This window comes from Diceros bicornis, chromosome 23, assembly GCF_020826845.1.
Source record: "Diceros bicornis minor isolate mBicDic1 chromosome 23, mDicBic1.mat.cur, whole genome shotgun sequence".
Taxonomy (NCBI): Eukaryota; Metazoa; Chordata; class Mammalia; order Perissodactyla; family Rhinocerotidae; genus Diceros; species Diceros bicornis.
This window is the reverse complement of record NC_080762.1, coordinates 23314058-23340319: the sequence shown is the minus strand read 5'-3', so window position 1 is coordinate 23340319 and position 26262 is coordinate 23314058. Positions and strand designations below refer to the sequence as shown.

Genomic DNA, 26262 nt, shown 5'->3' with positions numbered 1-26262 from the left:
TGGGAGAAATAATGTGATCTGATCATGTTCTTATGAGATTGTTCTGCTACTGCATAGAGAATGAGTCTTGAGGGGCAAGGGTGGACGCAAATGGATCAGCAGGAGGCTCTTGCGGCAGTTCACGGCGGCCCGGACTAAGGAGCAGCAGCAGAGAAGAGAAATCAAGTGAGAAATCAGGATTCATTTCAGAGCTAGGGCCAGCAGGTCTTGCTGAGATGGGAGCGAGGAGAAAGGAGATATCAAGAATGACTCCAGAGTTCTGATCTGAGCAATTGGATTGTGCCACTTACGGAGATGGGGGAAACTAGGGAAGGTGGTTTGATTCAGAATATGTTATCCTTACTGTGACTACTACACATCTAAGTGGTAGATGAAATTGTGATTGTGCTGTATACCACACACAGTTCTTACTTGAAAACATCACGTAAGCTTTTGGATATGAGTGTGGAACTTGGTGGAGGTATCGGAGCCAGAGGTGTACACTTTGGAATCATCCACATAATTGTTCTTGAAAGTCATGGGATTCAAGGGGATCAACTAGGAAGAGAGTATAAGTAGAAAAGATGGCCCAGGACTGAGCCCAGAGCTCATTATCCAGAGTAGCAATAGACTGGCCCAGTGCCAAGCATGGCCCAAGAACTGTTTTTATACAGCTCCCAGCTGAAAATATTTTTTACATTTTTAAAGAGTTATAAAAAACTAAAAACAAACAAAAAACAAAAAATAAAGGAAAATAAGGAAGAGCAGTTGTATGTGGCCTGCAGAGCCTAGAATATTTAGCACATAGAGGATGTGCAGATGTGAAGCTGGCAAAAGAGGCTGGGAAGAAATGGCCAGTGAGGTGTCGGGGAGAACCAGGTGAGAGGGGTATCGAAGCAGCCAGGATGGAAGCTCTGAGTGTTTACACTAGGAGGGAAGGTTAATTAGCAGTGAGACTGAGAAAGCTGAGGCGAGAGAAACAACCAATGTTTGGGCTATGTTGAGTTTGCTGGCGACCTGGACAAGAACAGTCTTGGTGGAGGGGCATGGAGTCCCATTCGGAGTGGGTTGCGTACAGTGGACAGCGTGGGGCTGGGAAGCGGAAACAGGAACTGTACATGACTCTTGAGATGTTTTGCTGTGAAAGTGAGCAAAGTAATGGGGCAGAAATTAGAAGGTATGTAAGCAAAGGCTTTTTCTTTTTAATTTTTAAAAGATAGGAGCTACTAGAGCATGTTTGTATGTTGGCAGTAATGATCCAGTAAAGAGTAGGAATTGGATGAAACAGAAGAGAGAGGGTATACTTTTAGGAATGAAACCCTGCAACCCTGTTTTTGAACTGAGGAAGGATGGGATTCAGAGCACAGGTGGAGGTGACAGGAGAAGGGATACTTCATTAATTATAACAGGAAGGAAGCTAGAAGTGCGGATACAGATGCAGGTGGGCTGGTAGATTTGGGGAGGAAGATGAGGGAAGTTCTCTTTGTTCCTAATTTTTCAGTGAAGCATGAAGCAAATTCACCAGCCAGACTGATACAAGGGGAGGTGGGTTGCCCACCACTCATGTTGGCTTCTCTGGTATGGCCATGATGCTGGAGATACTTGGGTTTACTGGGATATGGGTTTAGAATTCTCAGGTGAGTACAGTAGGGGAAGAGGTGGGTATGGAAGTTGAGGCTGTTTGCAAAGAATGATTATATTGATAATTTTAGCTGTTTAAGAAGGGAAGAGAAAATATGAGGAGAGTAAGATAAATGAGGTGGAGGAGGTCTCCATGGTCGGAGAACTGTTGGAGAGGGTATAAGTGAGATAAGAGATGGTACTCAGGGAGGGTGGTGCTTGATACTGGGATTTGGGAGGAGATACTGTTATTGATGACAAGACCTGCATATGGCCATAGGAGGGATAACAGAGGTGGACTGGAGGAAAAGCTTGTTGGATAGGAGAAGATAAAGGAGCCGGAGGTCTGAGAGCTGGTGGGCTCATCCTTCTGGATTTTGATGTCATCAAGGACAGTGATGGGAGTAGGGATGGAGGGGAAGACAGGAGCTTGGTGCTGAAATAGTCAAAGAATGAGATGCTGATCAGATGACTTTAAAATGATATCCTTTCAAAGGTAATAAAAATGAGCTAAGAGTAATTTCATGATGCTTTGGTTTATTGCATTTTATTGGAAAATTTCTACTTTAAAAAATGACTTTTATTGATTTTGAATGCCAGTTTTATTAAACACACAACTTATGAGTAAGAGTGGGTAGGATGGATTTAGATCTGCCCTTTGAATAGAACTTTCTGTGATGATATTTGTGCTGTCCAATATAGTAGCCACTAGCCACACGTGGCGCTGTTGAGCACTTGAAATATGCCTAATGCAACTAAGGAATTAAAATCTCAGTTTTATTTTAAGTCAATTAAATTTAAATTTAAGTGGCCACGGCAAAATGAAAGGAATTCAAAAGTTCAGTCACCTGATCTTATTTTCATAATGCCCAATAACTTGATAGATTTGAATTGGATTCCATTACTCTTCTGTGACACTGAGCCGCTGTTCCAATCTGCTATAAACACAAACTTGAACAAGTCGCATGCGTGCTTACCTTTATCATATCATCAAATTCTGAGAGGGTCAGACGAGGCGTTGTCAGAGAATCTGAAGACGTCCTCAGAGAAGCGTTCACTCCCTCCACCTGTTCCCTCACTCTCTCGTGTTGTTTCTGCAGGAAGGAAGAGAAGGGAGAGAGGAAGAGAAACTCACTTGAGAGAAAGCAACAGGGAGAGCGGCAAATGTCAACTTGCTGTCTTTGCACTCAGAGAAATCTGGGGTCATATCCCAGTCCTACCACCTAATGGCTGTGCGACTTTGGGGAATTCTACCAGTCTGACTGATGCTCAGTTTTCTCATTTATGATACGGAGATAACAAACGGAAGCACCTTGGGAGCTTCGAAGCACTGAGTTATGGTTATTACTTACAACATCATCATCGCAAAGAGAGTGGACACTTCACAGGGCCCTTTGACCCTTTTGTCCATAAATGTAAAGCAGGACTATGGATACAGGATTGAACATAGGCTCTACGTTTGCACTAATTGGAAAATGAATTAATTCAAAAAAGCATTTATCATATGTTAACTTTGGCACAAAGCACAAATAGCTCATTTGGATAGGAATAAAACATATACAAACCAATCTTAATGTCCTTTACAAATTTGTAAATGGCCTCATTATCAAAGTATAAAATTGTGATCCTGCTTCCTAGCACTTTGAGCTCTTTATGTTAGATGCTCAGACTTTTTGAGGAAGAATATTGCCCAAGTGCTAATATATGTTTTGATGAATGCTTTAATTTCTACCTTCACTTTTGGGTTCTAGAGGCAGGCATGCTGTTTCAGAGTTTGAAAGCAACACAGAGTGAAACTTTAAGAGGAAAAAGTAAAAGACTCATTTTACAATCTGAGTAAAAAAATGAGTTGAAGTTACTTTAGAAACGGCAATGTAAATTGAAGTTGAAATATAAAAATTACGGTGTAATCTAAGATATTGTAGAAATAACTGCAGAAGCCTAGATATAGAAGGACATACTTTAAAACTTTCTAAGTTTGTCTCAATGTCTTTCTTACTTCCTACAGTCTTCCCTAATTTGGTGGAAAGGGACATGGAATCCATCTTCTCCAAATACGCTCCTATAGGGGAACACATAGGTCAAGGGACAGAAAAGAATCCCATTTGAACATCTTCTTACCACAAGAACATTAAAAAAAATCAAGTTCCCCTCAAAATTCACCAAGCTTAATACAGTGTGACTATATCTGGGGTTAATTATTCTTATCTCCACAAGGAGAGGGAGTTATACAGCTCTACACGAAAGCAATATTTTAAAGTATGTGTATTAAAGTATGTAAGGAAGGGAGGGGAAAAAAGCTTGGTATTATTTAACTCTCTCAGGGCAGTTTTCCTTTTACAGAATCTGAGATATGACACCTTCTGGAAGCTCTTGTATCTGGTCGCCTTAAGGGAACACAGCCAACACCCTGAGGTCAGAGCCAAACTTCAAAGCCGTGTGCTAACAGTGCTGCATGGTACGTTCATTTGCAGTAGTTGGAAGATGATATGGCTCAAGTTAAACGGTTTCCCCTGCTTATCACATATAGCATTAGATGGAAATGCATAAAATTAGCTGTGAAACAAAGATATTCCCATAGAAAGATGGTCAATTTGAACAAAAGAAAGTTTTAGAAACTAATAATTATGAAAATGACATCATTATTAGCACTATTCGACATGCTTCAGTATCCATTTCATATATGCAAAAAATAAAAAAATTTTCTAATCCTTAAAAAAGATGATAGAAACAGTCCTGGGAAGGCAGAGCTTAGGTTTAAGAGAATCCCTCAATGGTGACAATGCTTTTTAGAGACTATTTTACCTACATACATTTAAAATATAGAATCTTACATTCATCTGACAGGGATTTTTATCATTCTGTTACTCTTTGGTGTTGAAAGTAGGATGGCGAAATAACGTAATTATTAGTTGTGTGGCTATGGTTTGCACACATCAAAATGATTAAACTATGTGGTTATTTTTTGTTTCGTATCAAGACTAGAATGTTGATAGTGTTCTTTTCTAAGCCATGCTGTAGGCCTAACAGTGAAATGTGACATTAAAACCCCTAAGTTTAGTGGGGAGACAGATCCATTAACAGATGATCACAATACGGAAACAGAGATATGTACAAGGCACATTAAGGGATTGCTGGAGAGGAGTACCTATTAATGTGGAGATGATGGGGTCGGCCTTCTAGGGGAGGTGATGTGTGAGGTAAGACTTAAAGGATGAGTGAGGTTGTTCAGGCAAAGGAGAAAAGAAAAAGAAGTCTGCATTCCAGGCAGATGGGGTTACTGGTAGTGTGATACTGCCTGGACTAAAGGGAACCGGCAAGCGATGAGGCCAAGGAGGCTAGCCAATCAGAGAGAGTCTCACAGGCCACAAGAAAGAGCACAGTCTATCCTATAGGACAGAGTCTTTCAAATGTTTGTAACCAAGATGCACAGTAAAAAATGCATTTTATGTTGCAACCCAGTACATATACATAACTAAAGCAGAAATGTGATGAAACCATACCTTACTGTAGGTGATGCATTTTAATATTTTCTATTCCATTTCATTTATTTTTTCTCTTTAAAAAATGCTGACTACAACCCTCAAAACTTATTTTATGATTTACTAAATGGTTCACAAGCTGTAGTGTCAAAGGCACTGCTATAGGTTGTAAGGAGAAAAGTGAATGGTCCTAGAGCAAGAGGTGACTGTCAGAACTGTGATTTGATAGGGAGTCTAATTCAAGCCAAGGTCATGCAAATATAAAGAGGTGAGAAGGGTGGTCGCTCTGGCAGGGTGGAGAGGATGGAAGGGTGTAAGAATGGAGGGGAGAGAGGAGGATGCTATTTTGGTTGAGAAATGATGAAGACCCAAGCTAGAGAAGTTATAGAGGAATGGAAAAGAGGGAAGAGAGCTAAAACTATTCTGACGGTAAAATTGGTTGACTAGATGCGGGTGTGGGGAAAGAAGGAAAATTCAAGGATAAGGATGAGTCCCAGCAACTCTCTTGAAATTTGCTTGAAGAAATTATTATTCTGTGTTACACTTATAATTTTGTTGTGTAAGATAATCATGCATTTGTTTAACAAAGAATGCTATCCTGTTATTATTCTAAAAAATATTGGCTAAGGGGTTGCTCCTAGTAGAAAATGGTGGTGATAAGTGTAATTCACTCTTATTTAGGAAATTTTACAGTGACTTACTGAGAGGTAGTGATGACTGAAAATCAGGGCAGAGAGCGTAATTTAAGTTGGTTTTGCCAACAATAAAAATAAACATAACTGAATGAATGAATCTGCTCATAGTTGTTTCCTATATTTGACATTGATTTTTCACTCTAATCGTTATAAATATCTCCAAAGATGCACATGTCTTTCCACCAGGAGATGACCGATCTCAAAGGTGGTGGTTGTGAGTGCACCTGTTGCTCAGAGCAGACACGTGACCACCACCAATTCTCAGCCCTCTGGGTGTGGGCATGCACATATCCTGGCCCATAAGGATGACCCGCTTTGCAAGCCACGGCCATGTCTGGGAATTCTTCTCACCTCTTTATATTTGCATGACCTTGGCTTGAATTAGACTCCCTATCTCTGCAGCTGCCGACCAGCCAGGCTGTGAGATTTGCTTATCACACCTTGCCAACAATTATACATACCCTTATAGAAACATGGTTCTGGGCTGCTTTGAAGTTCTAGTGCTCTCAGTATAAGTTATGCCCAGGAATAGCACATTGCTTACTCACTTGCAAGAGCAACATGTCCAAACACATGAACACAAGCACCAAGAACAATTGTGTTTTTATCAACGCAAGAGCTAAACAATTATAAGAGTTTCAACTTGATTTGAGGTGCACACACCTAAATTAGCAAATTACAGTGGCAAAAAATGTACAAATATTTAAAATATATGAATATTTAAATGTATCAGTATTTTAAAAATTGTATACCAACTGTCCCTTCTTGGTGTAACTTCACATTGTCTGTGCCTGAAATGCATTTACAGTTAGTGTCCACTGTACCTCGTGGTCCCGCTGCCTGGCTGCTGTGGCTCTGTTCATATCTTCTGCATCCCTGACACGGTTAAGGGCCTGGTCAAGTGATTCCTGGAGGTCTGACAACTTAGCATGGTAGTCGTCCAGCTGCTCCAGGACGACAGGAAACAGAGAGCGAGTATCATTGTACAGCCGCTGCCAGCTCTCAGCCTGGCTCAACACTGGGAAGAAACGGACACAGAAACTGAGTGTGGGCTTCTCCCATCTCCTCCCATGCCACCCAGCATTTAGCAAAGATGCAAACTTGTCAGGCTGTGCCTTCTTTAGCAATACAGATTGAAGCTGTTGTTCACAAAAACGGCCCCATGTTTTATATTTAAAGTAAAAAAAATACTATTTTGTAGGGTTTGGGAGCTCCTGGACTACAGTTAGCTAAAAGGAGAGTTTGATGGGCTGGCCCCATGGTGTAGCAGTTAAGTGCACGCGCTCCGCTGCTGGCAGCCCGGGTTCGGATCCCGGGTCTGCACCGATGCACCGCTTGTCAAGCCATGCTGTAGCGGCGTCCTACATAAAGTAGAGGAAGATGGGCACAGATGTTAGCCCAGGGCCAGTCTTGTTCAGCAAAAAGAGGAGGATTGGCGTGGATGTTAGCTCAGGGCTAATCTTCCTCACAAAAAAAAAAAAAGTTTGATTAGTTTTTCCTTGGGGTTGATAGTGACAACTATAGGAAAATGATCTAGCACAGGTGTTCTTAAGCCTTTTTGTGCCATGGACCCCTTCGCAATCTGGTGAAGCCTTCAGACTCCTTCTTATATTTTGAAACACATAAAATAAAATACATAGAATTAAAAAGGAGACCGATATACTAAAAAACAAACGGGTACTATAATAACATATGTGTTTCTTTATTAATGCATTAAATAACAAGATTCAGAGGTGAGACTAATAACTACTGTAATTTTGAATTATTGATGAACTTAATGTTGTGAGATCACAGCAACAGCTAAAATATGATATGCAAATCTCTAACTTCTTTTGTTGATTACGTAGATTAAAATGGACACAAATTCTCTGCAATTCTTTCCATCCAGAGTGGAATCTATTTCTTCAGTTCTTGAATCTTGGCTGGTCTTAACCAATAGACTGGATATGACGCTGTTGAGTCCCAAGCCTGGGCCTCAAGAGACTATGTACTTTCCATTTTTGCCCCCCTGGAAGTCTGCTGCCATAGGAACAAGCCTGGGCTAGCTTCCTTGAGGCTAAGACCCCACATGGAGGGAAAAGCCCAGCCATCTCAGCTAAGGTCCCAGAGACGTGAGTGAGCTCAGCTCATTCCACAAGGAGCAGGGATGAGCTGTCCAGGTTGAGTTCAGCCCAAATTGCCAACCGATGAAATCATGAGCAAATAAATAGTTATTGTTTTAAATGAGTAATTGATAACTGATATAGTAACCAAGTCATGTTTGCTAGTACTATTGTGGTTTGATGTCTTCAGGCATCATTAAAGAAAATGTTAAATTTCCACTGGAGATTAAAAGTCATTCATGGACCTCAGAACATGAATGGTGCTGGTCTTGTGGCTTTACTGCCTTCTCAATATAATTTCTCTTACTGTAGTTCTGGGAATTGGTTCATCTTAGCCTTACATCCCCTATTTTATATGTTTTCACCAGCTGCTAAGTGCCTATTTCTTCTCCTCAGGAGTAAAAGCTTTGTAGATTCCTTGTGGAATCTTAGCTGTTTCTCAACGACTCAAGGTTGGACTTGGATCTAAAAATCTGGGTCATATAGTCAAGTTGTCCTGAATGACTCCCTGAGGTCATGTCTAAGTTCTTTTTATTTTTTTAAATTTTTTATTTATTTATTTTTCCACCAAAGCCCCAGTAGATAGTTGTATGTCATAGTTGCACATCCTTCTAGTTGCTGTATGTGGGACGCGGCCTCAGCAGGGCTGGAGAAGTGGTGCGTTGGTGCGTGCCCGGGATCCGAACCCGGGCTGCCAGCAGCGGAGCACGTGCACTTAACCGCTAAGCCCTGGGGCCGGCCCTCTAAGTTCTAAAATCGCTCTGAATATTGGGAATTGATAGCTTTGACCAAATGTTGCCCTGCAGCTCGGTGTCCTCTCCTAGACCCACAAAGAAGGCAGACATGTGCTGGGCGCTAGGAGTTGAATACACCTACGTTCATGGGCTTCATCTGCCTCCTCATCCACAAGCTCCCGTTGAGTGAAGAATGGTTGACGGCGTCTAATCTCCTCAAGCATCTTCTGGGCCAACACCAGCTTCTCAGACATCTCCTCAGAGCTAAGTTCTTCCTCCTCTGCGTAATAGATCATCTTGTTGTTGATCTCTGAAAGGAAGGGCATGGTGAGAGAAGGCAGTAGGGAGAGATATCTGGGCATTTTATAGTGATGCCACTGAAAACATGGGCAAGTGAGGGCAAAGGGCAGGGCTGATATTAAAGTGGAAAGAGAGTCTTGTTCAAAGACAGCATACTGATGTTCACGGCGCGAGCATCAGAGGTCATCATACATTACAGGGACAAGTAAAATCCGAGGAAAACACTCTGCTTCCCATTTGGTGTCTTCAGAATGGGAATGGGATTAATACAAAGCCTGCCCTGACTTCAGCTCCATCTGGTTTCCACAGTGATTCCAGAACGTTAATATCTAAGGCACACAAATCTGGGCTCTTTGATTGACTTTTTATATAAAATATATAACTTGGAGAAAATGCTCTGAGGTATTTCCTGTCATAGGTAGAATGTGCTGGAGGTATTAATTGTATTTTAGCGGAGGATCTGACCAAGGCTCTAAGCCCAAATGAGAGTATATCGATAGTTGTTCAAGTGAGTCTTTCAGATTATTCTGCAGACTGGATAGAAAATAGAGGTTTGTTATAGCATGATGTGAGTTTTTGCTCATTTATATATATATCGTAATTGCTATTTGCTTTCTGTAGCATGACTGCTAGTCAAGATTGGGCCATTCTAACTCTGGGTCATTTTTACTCCACTTCCCTAAGTAGGATGGAGAATTTTAGAACTGGAGGGACTGCTGTGGCTCAGAGGGACTAGATGAGTTGTCTAAATACTAGCATTGCTGAGTAGTTCTCTGACTCTCTCTTCCTCCCACACACGATCCGAGGAAAGTTATGTAATTGCTGCCTTGTCCTATGGCAGCTCCGGGAGGAAGCATTCTATCTTCCTGGCATAAATGAAATTGTGTGTCTGTGGTTGACTATGGTCTATGCGGTTGGCCAGACAAGACGAGTAAACAAACACTGGAGTCCCATAAATCACACCGGGATAAGGGCTTGTATTTTATATGGATAATAGCTTGAAGGTCACCAGAAGTTACTTCAGAGAGGGTTGGGAATAAGGAATGACATACCCTGGGTGTTGTAGAGCATTCCTGAATTCTGAAGGAAGGGAGATAAAGGGATGAAGAGGTTTTCAACGCTATAAATATTACTGAGAAAGTTATAGGGAAAACAAGATATGCCAAAAAAATGTATCAAGGGATTAAACATTCACTTTGCAAGTTAAGTCTAAAATATTAATTCTTGAAATAAACTAAACATAGATATATTTTTCCTCAGATCTAGCACTTGAGATGCTGAATTCTTTGGCATTTTGATGGAAATATTATATTTACAATTTTGGCCTGTTTTAGCCATGTCTGGTATAGATTAGAAAAAGGAAAGGTGGGCCATAACATTTTTGCCTTTGGTCTTTGGAGACTGTTCATACATTATTTTAAAAAGGCAAAAACTGATGAAAATTATGGTTTCCTATTTACACTTCTTTTGTATTTTTTTGGTCTTTTCCTATGCTTACAGGGTCAGATAAGAGGGCTTAGATTCTTTCCAAATGAGACACCTTAAAATCAAAAGTTGAAAAAAAAAAAAGAGTTGAGTTACAACAGCAAAGGTGAATGATTTTCTCTGAATGGCTTATTAGGATGTTGGCTTTATTTGCTGCCTAGAGGGACATTTATTCCTTAATTAGATGAGGTCAGCCAATCTAGGTTCAATCTTACTTTTGGAACAAATCAATAGTAACTCTAAAATGTTACAGGAAAAGAATATTTTATTGGTAGATGCAGAAGCATGAGATAGTGAGGATGGGAAAGGGGAATATTTGAAATGGTTTTACTGCATATTACAGGCACCAAAGGAAATACAGCAAATGATTAATCTTGGCTCGATATATCCTTCTGCCTGGCATATGCTTCCTATGCCTGAGTGTAAAGATATGAATCTCCCACCGTGGGTCCCTTTACTGCTATTGTGCCTTGAGATGCACTTGGTGTTGTTATCCAGCTCTTAATATATAGGAGAATAAAAGCTATGGTAACATACAAATACTGTATCTTAGCAGACTGTAACCCAAGGAAATTCTCTTTGTCTTAGAACAAATAAAATCGCCTGTTTTCTGTTGGTGAATTGAAGGCTGGCTTTCAGTGGGCTACTCAGATGGTCTTCAAAATGCAGCCTGCACTTATCAGAAGATAGAGCACACATAAATAATCCTCCAACAGGGAAGGTGAAATCTGCCACAATGATTTAGGGCAAAGAAATCCCACACGCCCCCTCTCCACTCTTCTTCTGGAGCATGTTGCCTGGCTGGTCCTGGGGAAAGAGCATCACAGAGACAGCTTAGGACAACTTGGATTAGTGGACAGTTTGCTGTCACTCTAAAGGCGGTGTGTTTTCACTGCAAATAATCAAGAAAAATGTGACTCCCACTCAACTCTTGCATTTTAGAGACACCATAGCATTCAATTTCCTCTGCTGGAAGAGTATTCTCGCATTCCATTTCTGTGAAAGGCCTGGAAAGGGAATGATTCTGTACATTTACTCTTGAAAATCAAGAGATAGTGAAAAGGGATGAGAGCTCAGAAAACCCAGATAAACAAACTTGAAGACCTTACATAAGTTTAAACCTATAATACTCTAAAACAGTTCCTGGCACATAGTAAGCACTAGCAGGAGCCATTATTTTTATTGTTGTTTACAACATGAATGATTCTTTGACATTAAGCTGCACCATGTGAGAATACATTTACCTTGGATTTTATCCCTCATATTGTGGGCTTGCTCTACAAGCTGAGTTGCGTGGTTAATGGTATCCATGCTTTCCTTCTGAGCCAGTTCACTCTTTCTTGAGGCTTGACTTTCCTATAAATAATCCGTATAAACGCCAGATTAAATTTACGAGAAGGGAACGTTGTATATATGCATGTGGCGGTGGGTGGGCATAATGTATTCCATAAACATAAATTTTCCCAGCATGTGAAAGTTCTATAACATATAAAATGGTCCCAGAAATCACGCATGAAGGCTGATGGGATGACCAGCTTTAGAATTACAGAATGCTATAAAATCAGACGCAATTCCTATGCTGTGAGTCACAGTTCAATTCAAACCAACTGCCTTTCATACGCAATCTACTCTTTGAATTTTTACTGTATCTCAAGACGCCAGGAAACTACCCATGTCTGCTGATCAGTTTGACATTGTGCGGGCTGAAAAGCTTAAAAGTTCAAAGGGAAAACTGTTGAGAAAGGAGGCAGATCTTGAAATGCTCCACGAGTCCAGTGGCTCCTGGGTGGTCCAACCAGTGCTGAAACTGAATTACCACAGAGATTTAAAGGATTATGCTCACTGGGCTAAATGACGTTTTCAATGCTGCATTCCAAATTCCCATCCACATTGATGGACCTTGTGTACAAATAACTGCTCAAGCAGGTTTGGCTTGGAGTAAATGGAGCTCTTCCTGAGGAGCTGACTCCATTCTGCCAACTTGGGAGCTCCCGTTTCAGAGCTCCCACGTAGTATTTGTCAAAACGAAATCCCAACTCAAACGTGGCTTCTGAAGAAAGGATGTGTGAGTGGGTATGTGTACATGTGTATTTGTGTGTGTGTAAGGACAGAAGCTGATCTAAGAAATGATTCAAGGCCGGGACACTGGCCTGTGTGCACAGCGTGGGGGATGGGTACTTCCTTTTGGCATTAGAAAGACTGACTCATGGGTTGTACTTAAGAGGAGGAGGAGTTCTTCGTCTGGCATTTGGTAAATGCCCACTTGCCTCTTCTGGTGTTTTTTGGCTCAGCTCTGCGACAAAGTGCTGCTGTACCTGAATGGACTGTGGATGATCTGCCCCACGGAGGCTGGTGGACCCACTGCATAGTGTCCCCTGGGACAGGAAAGTGGCCATTTCAGACTTCTCTCCTTTCATCCAGTGTTCTAGCCTGACGATTACCCCATGATCTTACCTGGAATGTTTTTACACCTTCCAGGCATAACCCAAGCAAGTGACCCTTTAGTCAAGGAAGAGAAGGCAGAAATGGTATTGTAGCAAACACATGCCCCAGAGGCTTTTTATCAGGCAAGTCCAAAATCCTTTCCATATACAAGCCCCTGAGCAGCAGTAATGTGGTCATCAGTCCCTTCCTGAAACAGCGAGCTCTTTGAATGGACATTGCATTCTGAGCCATTGCGTTCCCTCCTCCAATTCCCCTCTTTCTCTTGGTTTGTTCTAATGCTTTCCAGAGACATAAAATTTGCGGTCATTTTGAATTTAGATAATGTGGAAAATAAGATGAATCTTACTCTTGATGTTACCACTCTCCACTTTAAAAAAACATGGACAGAAACATTTAACAGATGTTAAAATTTTTAACAAGTTGATTTTTGATCCAGTTTAAATTGAGTTATATTTGCAAAGCACAACATTCATATTTTTGACTTTGGCTTCATTCCTAAGAGAAAAGGCCTATTGTTACGACTGTGTTTGTTTAAACTATTTCTTGATAGGGAAACTTTGAATTGAAGCAATGAAAGACAGCAGCAGGAGGATGTTGTATCTCTAAGAAAACTTCTTTCTGACAAACACTAGGGGCCACTTATATATATACATAGTTAATAAAAGACTCAATTAGTGGCAAAGAGGAAGATTTATTACATTAAATTACAAAATCACTGGATTTAATATATAGTGTTGCCTTATTTAAATGTTTTATTTTTTTCAGTAACTTTGCTTATGGAGGGAAAATATTGATATGGGCACATGGTAAAGCAGATTCACCTTGCTTTAAGAAAAGTGAAATTATAAAGATAACCTCATAACTATAAACCAGTTGATGGTTTACTTTACAAATAGATTAATCGTTTACTCACCTCAACAGTGAATTCCCTTTGTACATATTTGATATAAAAAGTGGCAAGAACTTTCGGTGCATAAAGAGTAATGTAGACAGAATACTAATTTTAATAAAAACTGTCCAGATTAAGTGAGGATGGCAATCAATATCTAGGGTAGTCATATACATTATTGTTTAAACAGGGACACTTTTGAGAGTGAAAGGGGGAATTTTAATAATCACTCTGGGAGACAAGCATAACCAGGGGTAGTCCTGGACAACACAACAGTAGGAATATTGGGGTGCCATCTCAGAATCCGAACAGTGATATCTCCTTCTGTGGGTTTACCTACCTCCTAAACATTAATGACTTCCAAATATCTTTCCAGCCTTGGTCTCTCCTCTGAGCTACAGACTCAGATCTCTAACTGCCCCCTGGGTGTCCACAGACATGTCACCCTTAAAATGTCCAGAATAATCCACTCTGTATTTTTAGTCTTGGTCATTCATTTCTCCAGGCCAGAGCTTCCCTCCTTGCTACTCCTCATATTGAATCAGTCACGAAATCATTTTTTATTTCACTTGCCATTCGGGCCTTTCTTCCTGTTCCCCATGACCACAGTCTCACTTTACCCTTGTTCACTGCAAATTCTTTTCATATGAAGGCAAGGTAGCAATCAACTACTCTTATCAAGACAACTGCAACAGTGTCCTAACTAGAGTCCCTGTCATCCCTACTGCAAAGGAATGTTTCCGGAATTTCAAATCTGATTAACTCATTGTTCTAGGTAAATGCTTCAATGTCTTCCAAAGTCCACAGGCTGAAGTCAACACGTTCCTGAGCATGGTAGGCAAGGTTCTTCATGATCTGGCTTCTGAGAACTTCAGAAATGATCTCCCGCTCCTTGCCTTACAATGAATCTTCCACAAGGCCAAGGCCAAAGTTCTTCTAGTCCCAAGAACATGCCATGTTGTTTCACACCTCTGTGCTCTTGTGGTACTTTTCCCTTGCTTGGAAGTGCTTGATAAACTCCTAGTCATTTTTCAATGCACAGGTCAATACTCATCTTCTCTGAGAAGACTTCCTTAATGTACTCCTGCTGAAAGAGTTAATTGTTTCTTCCTTAGTGTTATCTCTTTGGCCTGTACCGTGCCTTTATTACTGAATGGTGCACTCTAACTATTTTTTTTCATATCTGTTTTCCTTACTAGACTATGAGCTCCTTGAGAGCAGGGGTCTTATTATATTCATTTCATTGTCCCTAGCACCTAGCACAATAACTGTTACAAACCAGGTGTTAAGTAATGCTTTAGGAATTGAAACATATTCTTATTATTTTATTCTGCCCTTTTGTTGTTGTGTTTGGGAAGATTGGCCCTGAGCTAACATCTCTTGCCAATCTTTCTCTTTTTGCTTGAGTAAGATTCACCCTGAGCTAACATCCATGCCAATTTTCCTCTATTTTTTGTACGTGGGTTGCCACCACAGCATGGCCAATGAGTGGTGTAGGTCTGCGCCTGGGATCTGAACCCCTGAACCTGGGCCACCAAAGCAGAGTGCCCTGAACTTAACCACTCTTCCATGGGGCTGGCCCCTATCCTGCCTTTTTTGCAGGATCAGAGACGAGGCTCAGGTGCTTTTGATGTGTGGAAGTGACCTACTTTCCTTCCAGTCCTAAAGATCTCCTTGCAGGAGTTGATATGCAGGGAGATTTTGCTGTGGCTGAAGGAGTAGGCAAGAGATGGAGAAGCGGAGGGGATGGTGCAGCACCCTCCTGAGCCAGCCCTTGGAGACTGGGCTCTGTGACTTGAGGTTCTGCAGCGTACCTTCAAGACCCAGATGGCAAGGGGTAGCACTGAGATTGGGAGAGGGCCCCCATCTCCACTTTTGCTTGTAGGCTAGCACCACTCTGACTTAGAGCACGGTGTTTTGGGGAAGATAGGAGAGTGGGATCTTGACTAGTCTTTGGCACTTTTATTACAGACATGATCAGCAGTGGCAAAGGTGAGGTCCTTTTGAGCAGTGGCTATTGGTGAACACAAACGCATGGGCATCCTTTAGGGGGTTTCCAGAAGTAGGGGGTTGTAGGATTCCAAAAACGGGGCTAGAGGACTTGGAAACGGAGGTTGGGACAAAACCAGTAACTTTAGGTTAATGTAAATTGTGAGATTTGGGTCACATGAGATCCATATGTCAGGTAATTCACAAACAGAGGTATTTTCAAGTTCAAGAGGCAGCATTACTGTGATTTTTATCACTGTAGGAACCTACAGTGAAATCCTTCACTCTTTTTAATGCTAAATATTAGTTATTTTCTTGATAGAAGGCTTTCTAAAACAAAACTTTTCTTAAGTCCTTCTAAGAACCGATCACGGACTTTTCTAGACTAAGGGCTTGAAGGGTGCTTGAGAAGTTATTAAGACCAGCTGTGGGCATTTTTTTGAAATGTTTCAGCAGGGTCTTGCACCATCAGGACTGTTGTCATAGTCAGAGGATGTTATTTTCAATAAGAATCAACGGAAACAGCTGGGTGAATGTTCCAGTAGCTTTATCATAACCTCCTGCTTTAGTGGTCTGTTCTTGTTGTCCAGGAGACTTTTCTACTGTGATGTCACTTTTAAGCTTGCATTATTTCCTCCCTATGAAAGCCTGCATTTAACTTATATTAGAAGAGGGAAAATTGTGAACAAAAGGATTAGTAACTCCATGTCTGAGCTGTTGGAGGAACTAATCTTGGTGAAAACATTTCCTGAAGAATTGAGACACTTTTGGCAAGTTCCAACCATGATACCGAAATGAAATAACAATGAGTTTTTCACAAAGATTTCTTTCTTGGTATTTCCTTTGAAACTTAAGAGATTTCACTGCTCTTCAAATGCTCCTGGTTGGATTAACATGCACCATTGCACGGGAACGAGGGACATAATTTTCATACGCATTTCAGAGTAGTTGTCTCTTCCAAGGATTCAATTAGAGTAATTCACATTTTTAGAAGCATAATATCTTAAAAGTTTAAGGGGTCCAATATCAAAAGAGATTATCACAGTTATTTTAACCTTTATTTTTGCAGAAAATGAGAATTGTTTTCGAAAAGAACTTCAACAGTTTATAACGTCAAATACCAGTATCGGAAAGCAGAAATTCCAGAGTACTCTGGGCAGCACTGGTGGAGCATAATCAGGAAAAAAAATGTGTTAAACATTTTAATATGTTAAATATGATGCCTTGTGGCTCAGTTGTATTTTTTTTATTAGTACAGAGAATGGATATTTTTCCATTAGGCTATTGGGAAGTTCATTTAATAGTCTCTCACATTGACTCTGCTCATATTTTAAAGTTTTTCTTGTTAATTTATGAGAGCTCTTACAAATCATATTTTCCTCAATATTTTTCTTAGTCTAGTCGACTTTTTCATTTATTTAGTTGCTTTACTGGGTATTTGAAATTTTATCTTGTCAAATCTCTTATCTCTTTTTATTGTAATTCCTCATACTGTATTTAAGTGTATTGTTATTTCCTTTCAAGGTTTAAGAATTATTTAGTTCTGTTTTCTTGTGGATTTGAGATTTAAACTCAAGTCTCTAATCTGTCTGAAATTTATTTTAGAATAGGGTATAAAGTGAGGGTCAAAAGCGATTTTTTTCCCTGCCAAACTGCAAAATTGCTTTCTCAGCACAATTCCTCTTCTTTTTCCTTTTATTTAATGCATCCTTTAGCAAACATTTAAATTTTATATTCCGTATAATAAAGCTTATTTCTGGGTGCTCTATGGCTCTCACCCATAAAATGCTAAGGCTAACAGCTGAACGACTATGCTAATTGAAACACATAACAACCATATTAACCAGCAGCAAATATAATGCAAGTTCCCCATAAACATAGTCTTTCAAGGAAACCAATCAAACTGGGAAGAGACGGTAGAGAGCAAGTATATTAACTTTCTCCACAGGTTTTGTCTTGATTTATTTTAAGGCACTTGGGTCACTGCATTTTTTTCTGGGCTGTGTTAAGCCTCAGTCATTTGTGACGAGCCAGGCTCACAGCAGCTAAATCCTTTCTCTGAAGGCAGTCCCAGAAACTGAATACATACCGTTTCAGCTAATTCCTCCATGTCAGACAGAAGGCTTTTCATTGTGTTCTCAGCATTGTTGATTTGGATCTTTCTTAGGACATACTGGTTTTCTCTTTCCGACAATTTTGTCTGTGGAAAAATATGTTTTGGAAATCATCAGGAGATGTGCACATCAGGTTTATAAAAATACACATGCAAGTCTTTCAGTGTAAGAGGGCTCAGAGAACGGTGTGAGCCTCTGTTCCCCAGATTATAGCCTCCACAGGCTGCTGTAAGCTGGTATGAAGGTTGGGGTCTGCATGAGGTTCTAAGGGCCTGAGGGGCTGAAATTCTGTGAGCTCCGCTCACCAGGCCAGGAACTCTGGCCTGGGCTGTGCTGGCCAGGAGGAAAGGGCACCTTTTTCTAATTTGCACAAAGGCACAGTATAGACTGGTGGAGGCCCTGGGTGTCTAAGCTTTAAAATTTCAATTTTGGCAGGCCTTGGAGGAAATGATCAACCCACCCGGATCAATGTAAATGGAGTTTAGAAATTCACTTTCCTCTTTTTTGGTATAAGGAGAGCAATTCTCTTTATTTCAGGCAATTTTCCCTTTCTTTTCCATTTTTGAGGAGTTTGGGCCAAATGTACTTTTTCTCAGATTACTCTGGAGCAAGCCCTTCAATCTTGGCACTGACTTCCCGTCAGCTATAATTATACTTATCCTGAAGTTGTGCTCTTGGGGACAGAGGAGTCGAGTGGTATCAGGAGGCCTGAGTCTGGGTGACTCCTCTGAGAATTAGTGCCTTCCTGTGTCCAAACAGATGAGTTTGGACATGAACTATTCCTAAATTTGGAATAAAATGCTTGCTAAGTTTCCATCCAGCTCTACAATTTTGTGATTTTCATTTTGTTTTACACTCTGCATATTTGGCCAATTGCCGTGGATATCATTTGCACCTCCCAAGAGCAGAGTACTGAGCACTTTCTATGCTAGGTACTGTTCTAACTGCTCTTAGAAGAGCATATATATCAACTCACTGAATTCTCTCAACAACCCCTGAGACAGAAGCAGTAATTATCCTCAGTTCCAGATAAGGAAACTGAAGAATAAAGAGGTTAAATAACTTACTCAAGGTCACATAGCTAGTATATATCAGAGCTGGGATTTCAATGTAAGCAATCTGGTTTCAAAGTTTATTCTCTTAACCATTATGCTAAATTGACTAACAAAGCAAAAAAGTGTGCTGGTATTAATTCTATTGTCCTTTCAGCTAATTATTATTATTTTTTAAAATATCTGTAGGTTGTGATAGAAGGCCATGATTTAAAGGGGAAAAAACTACCTCTTAAAGCTTAGCTATATAAGCACTGTTTTGGTCTACTGTTTTTGACTGTTGTCTGCCTTTAGCTTGTTTATTAGGTATTAACTACTAGACCTATGAGGAGAAATAGAGCATGTGAGTATGTTTGTGTGAGGTGTGTGTGAATGTGGGAAAATGAGAAAGAATTCGTGCCACTGGGAAGGAAACTTATAGGCATGAGAGAAAGGGAGGGAAAGAGAGAGAGAGGAAGAGAAGTTTCTAGAGGAACTCCTTAAAACATTGCAAATTGAGGTTAAGGTAATGGTTAGGTTTGTGGTAATGACTTGAATAACCCATGTACAGCTTTACTAAGGAAATGAGAGTGTTTCTCTTCCTCGATAGTTTTGTACATGGATACTAGTTTTTTAGTCATTTAATTTCCCATATTAACCTCTTTTATAGACTGCAGCTCTTGGTTTAGGCTGAAGCTCATGGTTACAATCAACTTTTCATAATTTTCTAGGTCTAACAATCTGTAACACAGCCGTGGGACTCAGATAGGAGTTACTAGGTGTAACCCCCAGAAACCAGAATGAAAATAGAGCCAAAGGAATGGCACTCCTGCGTACTTTGAGGACGTAGATGGTGGAGTTGATTTCATTCACGTGCCTCTGAGCCGCGGCCCCAGATGACACGCTCAACAGACTGGATTTGCTTTCCTCAATGGAGAGCGCCGCTAACCGAAGGTCATCAGTCAGATCCCAGATGCACTTATCACAGCCTGGAGGTAAAACGGGCAGGTCATTTCATCAAAATCAAAAGTCGGCTGGGAAGCATGCCTCTTTAAGATCGTATGCGTACTTCCTTGGTTAACACTATTCTAATTTTTGTTTCTTGAAGAGCTATTCTAGGCCACAGAACTAATCCTTACACTCAAAGCAGAGTAGAGCCCAAGAAGAGCCAAACTGTACATCAGGCACTATCCCCGCATAAAACATAACAAAAAACAAGCAACACATGCAACAGGGAAAGTAGGTTCACAGGGACAACAGGCGTTGGATTGAGAAAGCAAGGAAGCGCAAAAGGGCCAGCCATCTGAGAGACGGGTGGTCAAGGAGAAGCCCCATCCACTTTCTTTTGTGGCGGGACAGCCCTCCGAGATGACTCTTTGTGTCAGGCTTCGGGCTTTTGCTTGGTGCCCGCTGGTGAGGACGGCTCTTTGCTGGGCACCCCTCCTTTTCTCTTAGCTTTTCTTAGTTGCTATCAAGTTCTAGGGCCGTGCCTGTGCTTCACCCCGGGCATAGTGGCCCCACCTCCTGTCTGGATGAACACAGCAGCAGCAGGAGGTCTGTTGGACATCGCTGTTTGTGAATATCACTCCCTGATATCTGACGAACCTGGCACGTGATGAGGCAGGTCGGGTTTCTCATTGCTCCCTATATTTCACATCTGAGTTTCTTGACCACTTGACCAGGGCCAAGTGCCCTCCTGTGGCACACTCACAAGGACACCCTTTGAAACTTTCCTGTTCCCAATCTCTTTCCCTCAGATTGTGCTCTCTTCTAGAGAACTCATAAATGGAGACTAAAGTGTTAATGGTTGTTAATATGTTAATTTGTTACTTGAAGTTTAACGTGGTCTTACCTATATGCTCTCTTAAAAGAATGACTCCCCAGCCAGCGTATCAGGCTGGTGGGGGAGACGCGTAGGGCCAGGCAGGCATTTTGATGTCCTTAAAGTGACCTTGCTTAGGGGACCACCTATTCTATCGGTGTGTAAACTTTGCCCTGCTTGTGCCTCGAATCCTATGTCATCTTCTAAGATGAGATTCATTGTTATTATTAATCTCTTGTGCCTGGAGGGACTGAGAGGCCAAGATACCATTGTCTGGGGGGGGATACTTAATGTTAAAATAGTCTTTAAACCACTCTATTTAAAGGCGAATATTATTACTTTCTTGACAGAAGGCTTTCTAAGGTAAAACTTTCCTTAAATTCTTCTAAGAATCAGTCATGGACTTTACTAGACTAAGGGCTTGAAGGATGTTTGAGAAGTCATTAAGACCAGCTCTGGGCATTTGTGTTGAGATATTTCAGCAGGTTCCTGCACCATCAGGACTGCTCGTGATTTGGTTGACAAGAGTGACAGAGAAATCCAGGAAAGAAAGATGGTAGCTCCATTTCATAAGGCCTGAATATTTTATTTTATTTCTGGCGCCACTTCAGATTTGGAGTGACTTGGGAAAAGCCACTTAAATCTCTTGGTATCTCAGTTTCCTCAGTGTTGTAAAGCATTTTCTGTATATCATATTATCTGAGGACCTGAAGAAATAATCTAGAAAAAGGAGCTAAAATGAACTCAGTCATTGGGAATTGTGTTTCTGATTTTGCCTTTACCTGTTAGATAAGATGCTGAACTTAAAGATTTGATAAAATAAGTTTTCTAATAAAGAGGTGTTTATGGGGCTAGCCCAGTGGGTGGCGTAGTGGTTAAGTTTGCAAACTCCACTTCGGTGGCCTGGGGTTCGTGGGCTCAGATCCTGGGCATAGACCTATACACCGCTCGTCAAACCATGCTGTGGCAGTGACCCACATACAAAATGGAGGAAGACTGGCACAGATGTTAGCTCGGGGCAAATATTCCTCAAGCAAAAAGAGGAAGATTGGCAACAGATGTTAGCTCAGGACCAATCTTCCTCACCAAAAATTAAAATAAAATAAAATAGAGGTGATTAAATGTAAATCACCTATTTGCCAACTGGAATCAAATAGATGACTGAATATCTTTTGTTTAGGGCCCGTTTGGTTGAGGCACAGACAGGGTTAAAGCCAGGGGTGGGACTCAGGCAGTATCTAGAGAGAGGGTACTGCATAGCTCTTCTTAATCCTACACCTGCAGCACATTAGAGAAAGTGGGTTAGTGAATCATGTACTGTTATTTTTACTTATGGTTGGGCAGTCCGTGCCTGTAGGGGCTTCAAAACTTTCCAGGCATTCTCCGGTTACGCTGTCACATGGACCTCCCCCACAATTGCACACTGTGGGAAACAAAAACAAGAGATTAGGGATTCACTTCTTAATGCTTAAAATATGGTAATGTTTTTGTGGTTTCTAGAAATACTGGCTATCAGTATATAATTCTTCAATGGGGATTAATTATGTTCTTCCTTAAAACCGTGTGGAATCTCTGATATAGGGATTATGCCCCTCACCCAATTAAGCCCGCCCCAGTGAGATTTTCAAAGGTGACCCTGGGGCAAGAGTGAATCTAAATTTTCTGGGATCCTATCCCAACTTTTTGGGATTCTGACATGACCGTTTAACTGCTTCAGTCCAAAAAGATCCTGGTGAATTTCACAAGGTACAAAATGATCACGGAGCCCATTATTCAACTGGAATCTGAAAACCATCCTTTCATTACAGGCTGATTCTCCAGTTTAATCCAACTCCAGACTTGATCATTGCCAGGTGTGAGGGAGGAGCAGCCCAGCCAAGAAAGCTGAGGAGGTCTAAGCCAAGATTCTTGGCTCCCACAGCGCTTGACCCTTGGTAAGGCTGACTCCAAACCTCCAAATGATAGCTATCAGTGGATGGCTGGGAATAACATGGTAGAAAGAATTAGGAACATATTTACATGAATTTAGAAGACCTGAGAGCCCATTATTAATCTACTGATGATTTTCAAGAATGCCTTTTGGAGAAAAATAGAAACAAAACCCTAATCTCATCAGACTGTTCATTTTCCACTGAGTTTTAGAGTGGAAATTAATCTGTACTATTTAAAAAGGAATTCCTAAGCTATCTACGCTAGCAATAAGCTGGAATAGAATTATGAATTTTCCCCACCTCTTAACAGAATAATCATAAAAATTAGCTTCAAGAGGGACATACATTTATTACATTTCAGCTGTTTAATGTTCCACAAAATGCAGATTTATTAAACAGTTCAGCAAGACCAAGCTTTATTGTTTCTAACATTATCTTCTAAGAGTGATTTGCAATTAAGTAGTTTAAACATAAGTTTAGTAAATGTTTTGAGAATCAGAATGTCAACATTTAAGGCTTTGATTTTGCCAACACTCTTTCCGACGTCTGCTTTCTCTCTCTTTAGTCTGACTGGACCCAGAACTCCTCTGTGCACATTTCTTTCTTGTAGACATGTTTATTTTTACCGTGACTTCTGAAGATCATATGTGTTTCCTTTTAAACATGTTTTCAATTTTAAACTCTTCACTTAAAATCTTTTCAAGTAGGAATCTGTGTCAGTGAGAGGATTTCCAATGGAAGCATGCCACCAGAGCACAATACCTCTTCCTCACCCTCCTTTCCCTCCAAGTCACAAAAGAGCAGAAATATTCAATCTCAGCCTTCCTTTAGTCCTAGAGGAAGGCCATTTAACTTTACTTCTGAAGACTTCTACTCTATGTGGCAAATGGATTGGAGAAATCATGAATAAAATGTGTACATTTCAGTCTAAATGTCTAACCTGGAAGATTTCTTATATTATCTCTGAAATATTTACTCTGATAATTTGAGGGAATTGGGGGATGATTAAACTGTACCCTTGGCTTGCTAATCTATTTCACTGAAATGTCAATTTTACCAAGCATAACTGAAAAAAGGGACTTAGCTTCCAGAATAAGAAAACTGATTTGAACCTTGCAAACTTTCATTCAGTCCTCTGGTCAATGACAGGTAATCCATGGAAGTCTGATTTACTTCTTTGATCAAAATTGGAAGGACATAAGATGATAAGGCAAAAGTTAATTTGTGTTCCTATCTGATGGTTCGTTCTACCCATGGGCTAAGTTACATTAGTAGCCTTGATAAAAATATCTACCCCCAGTGAGTTTGAGATGCACATTTCTGAGAATGTACATTGCCCTGGAAAACTGACAGGGGGCACTTGCAAAATTTCCCCAAGATAAATTCATCTAAGTTCAGTATTGACAGAGGACTTGCTACTATCACATACATGGTGGCCAGTGGCTGACTTAGGATTTATAGTGTTGTACCTGCACAGTTCTTGGCTATTCTGGCATCCCCATAGTAGCCAGGGGCACAGCGTTCACACTTAAATCCTGTGGTGTTGCGTAAGCAATTCCTACACTGGCCAGTAACCTCATCACAATCTTCGAAGATCAGGTTGGGATCTGAATTTCCATTGCAGTCACATTTCTTACAGGTGCTTCCAATCAGCAAGGGGTTTCCATAGTAACCAGGAGCACACCTGAAGGGGAATCACAAGTTAATGATGTAACATCCATAGTTTTTCTTCCTTTTTATCTTCTTTCACACCTAGAAGAAAGTGTAGTGAATAATGGTGGATTGCTCTCCTAGAACTGATTCCCATCTCCCATCTTCCTAATAGGACCAGATTTTGTTTTTAAGGAACCACCCCTTCTCATTGTGTCACAGGCTATTCAGTTCTGCCAGATCTTCAGATACAGGAGTGTCCGGATATAACTAATGTGTGGGCATTTTTGGTAATCTCAATGACTGGAGTGCACTGCTGGCATATGATGGGTGGTGCCAGATATGCTAAATGTACTAAATGAGATGTAACACTAGGGCACAGCCAAGAACTGTCCTGGCCAAATGTTAACAATACTTTTATTGAGAAACATTGGTCTAATTCACCATCTGCCTCGCCATAGTGAATTGTTCAGATAACCTAAACCTGAGCCAATTTCCTGGCATTGTCCTGGCCAAAATGGATTGGCTCAGGAGTGATTCAATCGGAGTGTACCGCAGGACTCTTGTTTAAGGGTTGGGGGAAGGCATTCTCTCCATCTGCAGGTGAATGAAGAGGTAGGTAGTAATCTTAGTTCTGGCAGCCATCTTGTGACTGAGGGAAGGCAGTGTGGAGGCAAAGCAGAGGGCAGAGCTGAGAGTACCACAGATAAACAGAGTTGGAGCCAAGATAGCCATTCTTCTGGAACTTTTAGATATGTGAGACTACAGAGGCCAGGAACTCAACTGCATTTGTTGTGGGGGCAGAGCTGGTGACTAGGGTCATGCTGGCTGGGCCCTTAATGAGAGAGCCCAGCCCAGCTGAGGAGTGGAGACTGAAATCCATCCAGCCTTTGCTGACCTTGCCAAGCTGTTCAGTCTGGGTGGGGCTGCCTCTGCCCAGAGGAAGAAATGCCTTTCTCTGTTTTTCCCAAAGGTGCCCTGTGGGCCAGCAGAGGCCCTACTGCTAGTGGTGGACTGCAGGCCCTATCTAAGGGAGCAGATGCTACTTGGCTCCTGTTAACTCTTTCCAGATTGTAGCCTTGAGGGAAGGAAGGATCTGTGTTGCCAGATCTTCCTATTTTTAAAGAAAAAAGTTGAAATCTGGACTTTTATGTGAAATCTCAGTTTTTAAAGTTTGGCTCAAACGTTAGAAGAATACCATATGAACCAAACTACGCATGTTTGCTGGCTGGCTGTGGCCTTCTCTCTGCTGTAGACCCTAAACTAGTGCCGAAGAGTGGCTAACTGAGTCAGTCAGCTAAGACTGTAACTGAAGATGCTTCGGGAGTGGCTGGAAAGAATGTGAGGTTACTCCATCATGAGACTGAAGGTCAGGCACAGGAGTTAGTTCTGACTTGAGAGAGAAAAAGAAAGAGAGCCAGCAAAGATTTTTGAGCGTGATGAAAGTGGTGGTGAAGGAAGCCAGTGTTGGCTTCAGAGTGCAGGATGGACTGTAGGCTGGAACACGGAGACCAGGGTGGGATGTGGAGGGCTTGGGCTGGGGCGTTGGCCTTGGGAGCAGAAAGGAAGGGAGGATTTTCCAAGGAAATCAATAAGAACTGGCCAGTAATAATAAGACACTATATTTTTAAAAGGCTTCCATTTAAAGTAAGGGAATCATGATTTAGAACATTTGAAAAATAGAGAAATGAAAAAAATATCCCACCTGTAATCCCAAGACCCTAACAAAATCACTGTTCAGCATTTTGCCTATGTTCTTCCAGCCTTTACGCCTGCGTCTCAGTTTTTTGGTGTAGTTGTATGTGATGGCATATGTTCAGTCTTTACACCCCTTACTTGCTTGTGTCTCATCGCTTCACCTGGGTGAGTTTATTTAGTTACCATGGACATCTGGGAGGTAGGGCACACAGGTCCGGCATTCTGAGGCTGAGAGACTACTGTGGTTTTCCAGGCTCACATAGTTGGGAAGCCACAGCGTAAGATCCAGACCTTCT

General features: G+C 41.1%; 1 protein-coding gene across 1 annotated transcript in view; it reads right to left on the bottom strand.

Annotated features, from left to right (window-relative positions):
• The window catches only part of LAMA4 (laminin subunit alpha 4), a 133633-nt gene that overhangs the window by 50090 nt on the left and 57281 nt on the right, over positions 1 to 26262 (bottom strand). Inside the window, exons 5-12 of the mRNA XM_058566427.1 lie at positions 24088 to 24302; positions 22018 to 22110; positions 19703 to 19854; positions 17810 to 17920; positions 11642 to 11753; positions 8755 to 8922; positions 6601 to 6794; positions 2577 to 2693 (exon numbers count right to left, since the gene is read on the bottom strand). Coding sequence (XP_058422410.1) covers positions 2577 to 2693; positions 6601 to 6794; positions 8755 to 8922; positions 11642 to 11753; positions 17810 to 17920; positions 19703 to 19854; positions 22018 to 22110; positions 24088 to 24302 — 1162 coding nt within the window. The remainder of the gene's footprint in view (positions 1 to 2576; positions 2694 to 6600; positions 6795 to 8754; positions 8923 to 11641; positions 11754 to 17809; positions 17921 to 19702; positions 19855 to 22017; positions 22111 to 24087; positions 24303 to 26262) is intronic.